Source organism: Dromiciops gliroides, chromosome 3 (assembly GCF_019393635.1).
Source record: "Dromiciops gliroides isolate mDroGli1 chromosome 3, mDroGli1.pri, whole genome shotgun sequence".
Lineage (NCBI taxonomy): Eukaryota > Metazoa > Chordata > Mammalia > Microbiotheria > Microbiotheriidae > Dromiciops > Dromiciops gliroides.
Window position 1 is genome coordinate 282,432,903 of NC_057863.1, and position 13,546 is coordinate 282,446,448.

The window sequence follows — 13,546 nt, forward strand, 5'->3', positions numbered from 1 at the left end:
AAATAAGAAATATTTCCATGTACTGCCTAGATAGAGTAGGGCTGCTATTAATATTGCTATTCAGGAGAATATTTATTTTTTTAATGTGATGAGGATGTAGGATTTAAATGGGATATCATATATATTTTTAAATCATTATGTTGTTAATATGCATATGATGTGTAACAAAATCACATTTTTAAAAAAATTGATGTAGTAGATTCCTGCTCAGTTTATCCTACACATATGAGCATATATGTTTCTTTGTTGTTGTTCAGTCATTTTAGTTGTGTCTAACTCATTATGACCCCATTTGTAGTTTTCTTGGCAAAGATACTAGAATGGTTTGTCATTTTCTTCTCCAGTTCATTTTACAGACAAGGAAACTGAGGCAAACAGGGTTCAGCCCAGGGTCCATATAGCTAGTAAGTGTCTAAGGATAAATTTGAACTGAGGAAAATGAATCTTTCTGACTCTGGACCCAACACTTTATCCATTTTGCGACCTATCTGCCGTGTAGTAGATACAAAGGAGCATATCCAATCATGGCCAAATTTATATCTAGAGGACAGTTCAGATGTCCAATCCTCTAATTTTACAGAAAAAAAAAAACAAAAACAAACAAACAAAAAATCCCAACAAGAGTCTGAAAGATTAAGTTGATTTACTTAACACCACAAAGGTGGTGAATGATAGCAATAGAATTTGAACCCAGATCCTCTGACTCCAAATCCATTGTTCTTTCACTGCACAATGCAGAGAAATGGATAGCTTAGGTTCACGAAGAATGCTCTCAGGAAGTTTCTATTCCTGTGTTCTATAGGTTTGTTCTTGCAGGCATTCATAGTTAAGAGAAGTAATCACCTTTCATTTGGTGTGGATTGTGTCTCTATGATCATTACCAATCAGCAGTCTTAGTTTTGGTCTATCCATTTTAAAGCTGTTTCTGAAGTGAAAGTAGCTGCATTCATGCTTCCCTACTATACAGAAGGGAGAGAATGAATTTTTCAAGGAATTTGAAAATCTTTCTTTTTGGGGCGGTGGGGGTGGGGCAATGGGGGTTAAGTGACTTGCCCAGGGTCACACAGCTAGTAAGTATCAAATGTCTGAGGCCGGATTTGAACTCAGGTACTCCTGAATCCAGGGCCGGTGTTTTATCCACTGTGGCACCTAGCTGCCCCCGAAAATCTTTCTAACTCAATCTAGAAGAAAAAAATCTGCATCTATATTAGAGGAAACTTTCTAATGGCTGTGTTTCAACCTCTGCCACTATATGATGGCAAATAAAAGTAGAAATTAAACTATCATTGCCCATCTGCTTTTATTTTAAAAGATTACCATCTCTAGAGTTCTCATTATGTGAAGTTTCTGATTACTATTTAAAACCTTTCTAGTTTTCTGTCAGTGTTATATTTAATCACAAAAGACCTTCATCCTCCAAGGTTTTCTTTACATCTTCTACTTACCTAAGTATTCAGTTCCATAATAAGAATACATTAAAGGAAATGGTTTTCTCTTCTTCACTGCATACTGCTTCCCTGATTCTAGGATTGCCTGGCAGATTGATTTAATCTGTGCCGGGGTCAACACCTAAGTAAAAACAACAACAAAAAAAAAAACACACACACACAAAAAGAAGAAATCTTGTTATTAAGACTTTTCCCTTCCTCCCTTCCTTCCTCTTTTCTCCTTCCTTCCTTCCTTTGTTCCTCCCTCCCTTCCTCACTCCCTTTCTTCCTTCTTCCCTTCCTTCCTTCTTCCTTCCTTTGTTCCTTTGTTCCTTCCTCCCTTTTTTTATTTTTGGGGGGGGGTCAAATACAGACCTTGATTGTAATCAGTTCACATATCCCTTGCATCCTTTGCATATATGGTAATAACTTCTGTACAAACCTTACCTGACCATTAATTTCTCTATCGTGACTTTTTCTTTTATAGTCAAATCATATCTTCTTTGCTCAGAGTCCATTATCACAAAAAAACCCACATGTCTCTTCTGTTACAGGCTCTAGCTGACCACTTTTCATCTGTTTCATCATTAATCATTGTCACCGGGCTAGAGGGATGGCTCAGACAACAGCCAATAATAAACATCTCTATTCTCATGCTTAACTAGTCTGTTACTCTTCATGCGCAGTACAGGTCTAGCCCAGACACGGTGCTTCAATTAGAAGATATTTAAATTGTGCTTAGACAAGCACTATTCTTGAAAACCACCACTGCCTGACATGCTCAGTTAAAGCTTTTAGCCATCACAGAACCATTTCACCATTGAAAACAAAGTTGAATAGACAACTATTAAGATAAATTTTCACGCATCAAACTGATGTCTCATAAAGGTCAAAATGAGATTATCTGCAGCATGACGTTCTTTCTACAGTGATTACCATCTAATACATCAATCAATATAATAAGCAGGATCTTCCAGCCATAGGAAATGTACAAGGCTGTCTGAAGCAAAATAAATAGAAAAAGGTTCCCTCTATAGTTCAGTCTTGCCCCGGGTGAACATATTCCTGGATCAAGGAGAAGTCCATTCAGTTTTGTTCTATTTTCTGAGATTAAGACTTCTAATTAGTTCATGTTACAGCTGGCACTTAAGTCACAATTTCATTTTGCAGTAAGATAGCAACAATTTATTGTTTTGGTTTTTTTTATTCTGTTTGCCGGGCAATGGGGGTTAAGTGACTTGCCCAGGGTCACACAGCCAGTAAGTGTCAAGTGTCTGAGGTCGCATTTGAACTCAGGTCTTCCTGAATCCAAGGCTGGTGCTTTATCCACTGTGCCACCTAGCTGCCCCCGGATAGCAACAATTTATTAACGAGTTACAATGCACTACTCTGATTTGCCTGGCCCAGATTTAATATCCTATAATAATAATATTAACAACTACAACAATAATAATATTGATTCAATAAACAAATATAACTATGCAAAGGACTGGGGATATGGGGGGAGTGATCTTTGCTCTTAGGGAGTTTACCATCCAGTTGGGGGAAGAGAGATGAAAAAATGCCCAAAATATATACTATGTATAATATAAAGTAATAGAAACTACATTCTATAAGTGATACTTTAAGGGGGGCTACAGTATCATGAGTACACAGTAAAACTCAAATGTCTCATCTTCATGAAGATTTCATCTTTTTTAAATCTGTTTTTACCAACTTGATATTTTTATGTTTTTAACCAATTTAATCTCTGTAGTAGCCAATTGAGAAGTAGTCTACTTTTTCAACCCCTCTTCATCACCTCTTCACCACTAAAAACAATCTGTTCTTTTTCAAAATTCCTAAAAACCCCAAGGTTTCCCTGCATCCCCCCAGTCAAAACCATTTTCTTGGATCTTAACAGCAATTTTCTCTGTTTTATCCATCCAACTCATTCAAAGTACTATTTCAAAATAGAAAAAGAAATTCCATTTGAAATAACTACATAGGATGGAATAAGTCAGTGTCTACCTGCTAAGACACACACCAGAACACAATTACAAAATGCTCTTTATACAAATAAAGACAGTTCTAAATAATTGAAGAAGTATTCATGGATAGTTAAAATATCTCTCTATATATATACACACACATACATACATATACATGTATATAATCTTTTGTAAGCCAATATAATAAAATAATTCTGCCTAGATTAATTTACTTATTCTTGGTTATACTGATCAAACTATCAAAGGACTACTTTATAGAGTAAGAAACATAATTTTTTTAAAATTTGCCTGGAGGAAGAAAAGGTGAAGAATATCAAGGGAATCAATGAAAAAAATAGGAATGGAGAGAGCCAGCAGTACCTGATCTCAAACTATACTACAAAGCTATAACTGTCCAAACACCTTGGTACTAGATAAGAAAAAAAGAGACTGATCAGTGAAATAGATTAGGTACACCATATATGGAAGCAAATCAACACAATTACCTAATTTTTTATAAACCCAAAGATTCCAGCTCTTGGAGCAAAAATTCCTTATTGAGCATAATTAAATGAAAACTGTTGGGAAAACTGGAAAACAGTCAGGCAGAACTAGGTGTAACCAACACCATATAAAAGATAAGCTCCAAATGGGTGCATGTTTTAGACATAAATGTGTCATAAGCAAATTAGAGAAGCATAGAAGAAATTATCTGTCAGATCTATGAACAAAAGAAGACTTTCTGACCAAACAGAATAAAGACAGGGGGAGAGAGAGATTCAAAAGTAGGTAAAATAGACAATTTTGACTGCATAAAAAGTTTTGACTGTTTAAAAAGTTTTTTTTCACAAATAAAACCAATGCAGTTAAAATTAGAAGAAAAACCAGGAAATTAGGGAAAATATTTGCAACAGTTTCTAAAGCCTCATTTCTAAGATATAAAGGTAACTGAGACTAATTTATAAGAATAAGAGCTGTTCCTCAATTAACAAATGCTCAAAGGATATGAATAGACATTTTTCAGAAGAAATTCAAGCTATCAATAGCTGTATGAAAAAAATGCCCTGAATCACTAATAATCAGAGAAATGCACATTAAAGTAACTCTGAGGTACCATCTCACACCTACAAGATTAGCTAAATTGACAAAAATGGGAAATGACAAACGCTGAAGAGACTATGGGAATTATAGCTTCTATAATTCACTGTTGATAGAGCTGTGAACTGGTCTAGTCATTCTGGAAAGCAATTTGAAACCATGTCCCCAAAGTCATTAAACTGTACATTTACTTTGACCACTACTAGGTCTATTCCCCAAAGAATTCAAAGAAAAAAGGAAAAAGAGCCATATGTACAAAAGTATTTAAAGCAGTTCTTTTGGGGTTAATGAAGAATTAGAAAATAAAATATTGCTCATCAATTAGAGAATGGCTGAAAAAGTTATGGTATATGAATGTGATGGGATACTATTATGCTGTAAGAAATGATGAAGAGGATAGTTTCAGAAAAACCTGGCAAGGCATGTATATACTGATAAAGAGAGAAGTGAGCAGAATCAAGAGGACAATTTATATAAAAATAATATTGGAAGAAGGGCAACTAGGTGGCACAGTGGATAAGAGCATCAAGCCTAGAGTCAGACCTGAGTTCTTCCTAAATTCAAATATGGCCTCAAACAGTTGCGTGAGTCTGGACAAGTTACTTAACTCTACCTCAATTTCCTCATCTGTAAAATGAGCTGGAGAAGGAAACAGCAAGCCATTCCAGTATTTTTGACCAAATGGGGTCACAAAGAATCAGACATGATTGAAAAACAATTGAACAACAAAAATCTTTTAAAAATAATAAACTCTGAAACATTTAGGAACTCTTATTTGAGTAATGACCAACCACAATTCCAAAGGACTCATGATGAAACATACTATCCACCTTCAGAGAGAGAACTGATGAACTTGGCAGATCAAAGGTAATCAAAAATCAATTCCTCTTTCCTTCCTTCTCTTTCCTCCTTCCCTCCTTCCCTCCTTCCTTCCCTCCCTCCTTCTTTCTCTTTTTTGGAGGACAGGTGGGAATTCTAATTCTAAATTCTGCATGGGAATTTGTTTTGTATGACTATTCACATATGTTTGTAATGGACTTTGTTTTTCTTGTTATTTCAATGAGTGAGGGAAAGGAAGGAGGAGGTAGAAAATTTGGAACCGAAAATAAAAGAAAAAGAAAAAAAACACAAAGCAATCTTCCATTTCTAATTATAACAGTAACCCTGACTCTAACCTTAAATCATCTTTTTTTTCTCAACATTGTATGCTATCTGTTACATCGACTGATATTATCAGTGTCTTCCCCAGGGTTTCACATTACAGTTTAGAACAGGGATTCTTAACTTGGGGTCCTCAAGGGATCTACTAATTTTGGATTTTTTTTTTTTTTTTTTTTTGCGGGGCAGTGGGGGTTAAGTGACTTGCCCAGGGCCACACAGCTAGTATGTGTCAAGTGTCTGAGGCCGGATTTGAACTCAGGTACTCCTGAATCCAGGGCCGGTGCTTTATCCACTGCGCCACCTAGCTGCCCCTGGAAAATATTTTTTAAACTGTATTTCATTGAAATTGGTTTCCTTTGCACTCTTAGGTATTTTATTTTATGCATTTAAAAACTTTGTTCTGAGAAGGGGTTGTTGAATATTAAAATATAGTTTTAGTATCTGCCTGTCTCCTACAAACAGATCTGAGAAATAATCTTTAATCACTCCTACAAAATTAATAAACAGATCAGAGAAATTACAATACCTTATATCTCCTATAAAACCAGATCAGAGAACATGATACCTGTCCTCCTACAAAACAGATCACAGACAGACAGAAAAACATAATATCAATTTAATATTTTGTCCCAAGAAGAAAGATAACACCGCATGATTATGTGGAGACTTCCTTCCTAAGAGAGAAGCTCAGGGGACTCCCCATTTTTGAGGGTATATAAGGTTTTAGTCCACTGATTATAGGGCATTATGAGTTTCAATAGTATGATATAGAAATCAACCCAGAAGCAAAAAGCAGTTAAACAATTTCAGTTATATCAAGTGTGGAGGGAATACAGAAGCATCATGATGAGACTACAGGATTCCAAAAAGGGATTTTGGCAAGGATAAGGACACCCAGATGTTACCTTAAGATAGGGACTTACTATCCTGAGGGATAAGAAGTCACTCGGTAGGGTCTTTTATCTGCTAGCTCTCTGGGTTCAGGTTTGGAGTTCAGTTGAAGGGCATTTTGGTCCTATTAATGCAGGGTTTCATAAAAAATACTTTTGGATAATAAGGTACCTCCATCAAATCCAGGTGATCCATGTATTCATTTAACAGGGTTTATACACTTCACCAGAATGTCAAAGGTGCCCATGACACAAAAGAAACTCAAGAATGTTGGTTCAGAAAGTTCTTTTCACACAAAAGCCATGTGGGTATTGTAAGTATTATTATATCTAGTTTACAAAGGAGGGTGCTCAAATTCAGAGGCATTGCCTAAGGTCACATGGCTGATAATTATAAGAACAAGAACTACATTCGCAATATAGACTGAAGGCTGAAGAAGACTTTAGAAATCAGTCCCTTCACCTTTATAGAGAAGAATTTTTCACTATCACTGTCTGACTTTCAGTGGTATTAAATATAATCTTACTCAATTCAAAACCTAGTACCATGCTGACAATATAACAAAGTTCTATGCCCTCTTGGGCTTTAATATGTCTAGCCTGTTCTTTAGGCCACAAATTCCATAAGCTTTGTAATGGATTACCACCAATCATTTACCAGAGAGAATCCTTAGGTTTTTTTTTTAATTAAAAAAAAAACATTTTTTTTAACATTCTAATATCCTGTCTGCCTAATTTACCTCTTGAATTCACTTGTCTGGAAATTCCACAAAGCGGGGGAGAACAACTAAAAGACTAAAATGAAACGTTTTTTAAATTACTCTGATAATTTGATAATCCATGCTCTCTATCTCAATTTAGTAAGATAATTAGGAGTTGACTTAATTTATTTGTTCCCCACTTAAGCATTTATTGTTGTAATTTTATTTTGTTTACTTGATCAATTGTTTGTTTTGTTTTGTGTTGTTTTTTTTAACCCAGAAAAAAATCGAATGTGTTTGATGGGTGCTGGTCATGTTTCTTGCATCTCTAATCAGCATCTTAGAACAGAGAATTGGTTGATGAAATATTGTAAAACCTCCTCAGGTCACACATTCTGGCTGGGTGTTTTCCTCTTATCTCTCAAAAACATAGAAAAGAAACAAAGAGAAACCCAAGCTTGTTCCACTGGATAGAGACTTGTTACATATGCAATTCCTTATCTCAGGGAACAGACTAGACCTTCCCTAGGGTATATTGATCAGCAAATAAAAAGAAAAAACAGGATCCAATATAGGTAGGTGGAGGGGGGGGGGGGAGAATCAGGAAAAAGGTTTACTTCTTCCCTCAGGAAATATTAAAGGCTAAGAAGGAGCCCATAGATTCTCTCCTACAGTTGCCACTTTTCCCTCCTTCCTTACCCCCCAATCTGTACATTCATTCACTATTAAAAACCTACTCTTGGGGGTGAAAAGAGAAGGCATTATAATTCTATCTTTGACTTTAGAAATAATAATAGCTAGTATTTCTATAGTGTTTACCATGTACCAGGTTCTATACAATTATTATTTGATCCTGACCACAACCCTGGGCAAGGGGGGGGGGGGTTGTCAGGCTATTATTACCCCCATTTTACAGCTGAGGAAACTGAGGCAGACAGAAGTTAAGTGATTTGCTCAGGGTCTCACAGCTAATAAGTGTCTGAAGCTAAATTTGAACTCAAATCTCCTGACTCCTGGCCCAATGCACCTAATAGGCAGTTTAGCAGTCATTAAGATGAGTGCCTCTGGGTGAAAAGAGTGGATGGGGATTGCAATGAAGCCACCTTGGTTCATTTAAGCCATTGCAAAAAGAAGGGGGGGGTGCAAGTGTGTATGGGGGGGGGGGAAGAATCACTACCATCATCTTCCATCCCTATTTACACAACATCAGTATCCTTCCTTGCATATGACAAAACTGTCTTTTGTAGGCTGAGTTTCATTGTAATATCTGAAAGCAAAGGATACTAGACTATATTGAAAGTTATGCTGACTCAGTATCCCATTGTTCCCAGTCTTGCTTGTCAATCAGTGTCGGAGAAGGGGACGCCAAGTCTGCAGCGTTTTGTATTTCTTGTTCCTACCCATGACATATATACCCCTACCTGCAAATTGCCATGTTCTTCCAACCTTGGGGAAGAACTGAGAAGCAAAGATCCAGCCTCTTTTGCTGAGGCAGACCGATCTGAATTGTCTTTTTGAAGTTCCCAATAAAAGCTGGCCCACCTTGAAGGCATCTCTGATCTCCAGCGATCAGCCCATCGAAGTCTTGCTACCTTGTCATACTTGTCGTAAACTTCTTTAATTCTTCTTGCCCTGACTTTTGCCTGGCTAATCCGCGGTGAAATCTCAAATAAAGAATTTTTCTTACAACAAGCGTATAGACACCGAACAAGGTATGAAGCAAGTTTGAAGGTTATTTGATTTGGGTAAAGTCCAAATAACGGCTGAACTATAAAAATTTAGAGCTGATGGGGCGTTATCTGTCCAACCCCTTTCTTTTAAACATGAGAAAAATTGAAGCCCAGAACATCAAAGTCTGAGAATGCCAGAAGAGAGGGAACAGCTGGGCGAGGGAACACAGCTGCTCAGAGCTCCCAATTAGTCCCTAGAGCTTTGTCTAAAGAAAATGGGATGTATTCCCAGTGCTGGCATTTGAAAACATCATTGGGAGTGAAAGCTAGCAAGCCTCAGGATGTGCGGAGGAAAGAAAGGAATATGATGTCGCAGTTAGAACGATTCAGTCGTGTGAATAAGAGGAGGAGAGGAAATGTGAGAATGGGAGTCATGCCACCCGTGCGTAGGAGTGACGGTAGCCTGGAATCCCCAGTGCTTTGCATGTCATTGTTTATAGCTAAAGTTGAGAACATCAAAGTGAGTCGAGGCTAGGATGATTATCGCAGCAGGTGCACGTGCTTCACGTCTAAGGAGTCTGCTGGGCTTGGGATTCTTTGCCCTAGTCCCCCTCCCCACAAGCGGAGATGGCATGGGGTTATTAATCAGTTTTAGTCTTGTATCATTTATCTGAATTATCTGGTTTCTGGGTTTTCTCTAGTTTCCACAAGCGAAGCCCGGGGGAACTAATGTTTACAGGGGGAAACCAAGGCTCTGGCTGTGAGGGAGTGCATGAAGAGACCCTAACACAGAAAGGTGAAATTGATTTCCTCCGGGTCACACAGTTTGCTCCTGAGCTAGAGTCCCGTCTTTCTTTTCGGACATCCCTTCACTACACCTCGTTCCGGATATGTCCATCAGTAAAGAGTCCCCTTTACTAATCCTCATCTCATGATTATAGAGTTTTAAAGTGTCTGTTGCGTAAATGGCCTCTGTTATCCGAATATTTATGGAAGGAAGAGAAGACTCACCCACTAAATGTGAGGCATCTGAAGTACCAACGTAGTGGGCATATCTGCACATGTTCATTATTGTATTCAAACAAATGTGGGTGTGGCCAAGGTACCCTAGACCAAAGCTTCTTAAATTGTTTTGGATACCTGTATTCCCCGGAGTCCCATAAAATTTCTCTGGTGAAACAGGGTTACAAATGGAAAAAAGTTTAAAAAGCCTTGATCTAGACTTTAAAAAGTAATGAAGAAAGGATTTATAATGCTAATTAGACTTAAAAGTGTGTCATGGATCTGGGTTTTGGGGGGTTTTTTGGAAAGCCAGTCGTTAAATATTTGCCAGCATAACTCTATGAGTTAAAAAAACTGTGAGCAGAAACCCCAAAAATGTATAAATTAACTTATTTATAAATTATATACAGGGGCAGCTAGGTGGCCCAGTGGATAAAGCACCAGCCCTGGATTCAGGAGGACCTGAGTTCAAATCTGTCCTCAGACACTTGACACTTAGTAGCTGTGTGACCCTGGGCAAGTCACTTAACCCTCATTGCCCTGATATATGTGTGTGTGTGTGTGTGTGTGTGTGTGTGTGTGTGTGTGTGTGTGTGTGTGTACACACATATACTATTGGGACACCTAGGTGGTCTAGTAGATAGATTCTTCGACCTGGTGTCAGGAAGATCTGAGTTCAAATACTAGCAGTGTGACCTGGGCAAGTCACTTTTAACTTTGTTTGCCTGTTTCCTCATCTTTAAAATGAGCTGGAGAAGAAAATGGCAAAGCACTCCAGTATCTTTGCCAGGAAAACCCCAAATGGAGTCATGAAGTGTTGTATATGACTTAAAACATTTTGAACAATAAACAAACAAATAATTATGGATACTTTAAAATCTACACAAAATAGATATTTTTAAAATGATGAAATCAAGATGAAATAATATTTGATTCTGCAGTCAACAGGATATCACAGGCATTTATTGAGTAGAGTGACATGGTCGGACCTGCACTTTAAGAAAATCATTTTGGGGGCAGCTAGGTGGTGCAGTGGATAGAGCACCGGCCCTGGATTCAGGAGGATCTGCGTTCAAATTCGACCTCAGACACTTTACACACTTACTAGCTGTGTGACCCCGGGCAAGTCACTTAACCCCAATTGCCTCATAAAAAAAAAAGAAAGAAAGAAAGAAAGAAAAAGAAAATCATTTTGGCAACTGAGAATGGATTGGAGAAGGGAAAGAGAAGACTGGGAGACCAATCAAGATGTTACTGCAATACTGGAGGTGAGAGAATATGAAGACCTGAACTAAGACAGAGATTTTCTTCCAAGGCACACCTGCCATAGCCACAAGGTGACCCTGGGGGACGTGGAATTGGAATGGACTCACAGCTGCTTCTGAAAGTGCTTGGAAGCTCTGAAGCCCAAGTGGCCAGCTAAGAAGGAGGGAGGTTGGTAGCTTGCACTAAAGGGGAAAGAAGGGACACTTTTTCTTGTTTTGGTGATCATAGACCCTTTGTATCAGGCCTCAGCCCTGTGGGGACCTCCAGTCCCCACTTCGGAGACCATTGCCTTGGAGAACTGTGGAAGGGAATTGCTGGATTTCTTATTTTGTATTGACATGACAACTGTCACCAAACAATGAAAAAAAAATCTTGTATATATGGTCATTCATTTGAGCATATTTAGAATTTCCCAAAGACCTGGTTCTTGCTCCCTGAGAAGGAATATTTGGATAGATGGATGGATAGATGGATGGATGGATGGATGGATGGATGGATGGATGGATGGATGGATGGATAGAGAGACAGCTAGATAGACTCACACACACATATATAATTATACACACACGCACATATATATAATTACACATACATATATATGTATATGTATATATTCAGGGTCAGGGTAGTAATATTTTTTTTTTCAGGGCAATGAAGGTTAAATGACTTGCCCAGGGTCACACAGATAGTGAGTGTCAAGTGTCTGAAGTTGGATTTGAACTCAGGTCCTCCTGAATCCAGGGTCAGTGCTTTTTTCACTGCACCACCTAGCTGCCCCCCATGGTAAATATTTAACAATCTGCTCTCCAGGAGGTGGGGGGAAGGTACTATAACACACTTTATGCTTAATCTGTGTTATTAACATTTTCTCCATTGTTTTCGTAAATCTAGACAATCAACATCTGCTAATTTCTGAGGTATAAGAATTCACTGAAAATTGAACAATTATCTTTCAGATTTAGGCTGGCTCCTGGATGTATGTATTTGCTTATTTTACTGAACTATGATCTTACTGGTACATTAACTCTCTACCTCAGTACACTAACGCTCAATGAAGATACTTCCTCTACCAAGGCAGACCAGAGTCCTCTTTGCAACTTACAGTTGTAGAGTTTCCTGGGGCACTGAGCCAATATATTTTAAATTATAATTATTTAATTTTGTTTCATATTCTTCATCTCAACTGAGCCTCAGTGGGGCAGTGACCTTGGCTTCCCTAAACTTTATCCTTCCATCACCTAGTATAGTGCCCTAAACACCTGGATCAAGGACTATGTCTGATCTAAATTTGATATCTCTGTATTTCCCCGATGAAAGTGGGTGTCAGCACCAAGGAACTCATTCTGTTTAATTGTGTTTGTTGAATTGAACCAAATTGACCAACTTAGATGAAGTGGAAGAATGTTATTTAGAAAACTGTAAGATTAGGCCAGAGAAATCAGATAAGGACAGCTGATGAAAAGGGCCTAGAAAAGGGATTCTTAACCTCCAAAGGGATCATAGACATATTTCAGGTGATCTATAAATTTGGACCAGGGAAAAAAACTCACATCTTTATTTTTACTAACCTCTAACTGAAATTTACCACTTCATTCCGTTATTTAAAAATATAAATCTGAGGAGAGGTCCATAGTTTTTACCAGACTGCCAAAGGGGACTATGACACCAAAAAGATTAAGAATCCCTAGCCTGGGGATTTTTCATAAAACTGAAAAGTAAGAAAGGTATTTTGTATACAAATGTTTACTGTGCCAGAAAACCAGAAGCATGACCAGCAGGCACATCTTTCAACAGACCACATCAGGAGAACCATGTTCCAAGGTATGACTGGCTGGGGATCCTTAGCCAAAATGGTTTTGTTTTACTTATTTTTAATTACTCTTCAAGTGGAGCACACCTGGCTATATAAAGTCTCTTATATCTGAATTTACTTTGTGTTTTCTGACTATTATGCTTGGAATGTAAGGAAGAGAGGAGTTTGGGGGAGTCTGGGGAGTTTTAATTACCCATAAGTCATTAAAGTGATTGAACAGAGGGATCTCCTTCTGAAAACATAGGTGAAGAAATAATTTCAAAGCTGGTGCTTGGGAGCAGCTAGGTGGCGCAGTGGATAGACTACTGGCCCTGGATTCAGGAGTACCTGAGTTCAAATCTGGCCTCAGACACTTAACACTTACCAGCTGTGTGACCCTGGGCAAGTCACTTAACCCCAATTGCCTCACTAAAAAAAAAAAAAAAAAAAAAAAAAAAAGCTGGTGCTCTTTATTCTGACGTCAAAAAATATAAACTGGGAAACGATGAGGAACTAGTGAAGAAAAACAGATCTCAATCCACTGCAGCACCAAAAAAATTTAAATTAAA

The 13,546-nt window shown here is 37.9% G+C and overlaps 1 protein-coding gene across 1 annotated transcript in view; it reads right to left on the bottom strand.

The window, feature by feature from the left end:
• LANCL3 (LanC like 3) overlaps positions 1-13,546 on the bottom strand; it is a 105,002-nt gene that overhangs the window by 30,644 nt on the left and 60,812 nt on the right. The window contains exon 2 of the mRNA XM_043991162.1: positions 1,446-1,569. Within this exon, the coding sequence (XP_043847097.1) occupies positions 1,446-1,569 (124 nt within the window). The remainder of the gene's footprint in view (positions 1-1,445; positions 1,570-13,546) is intronic.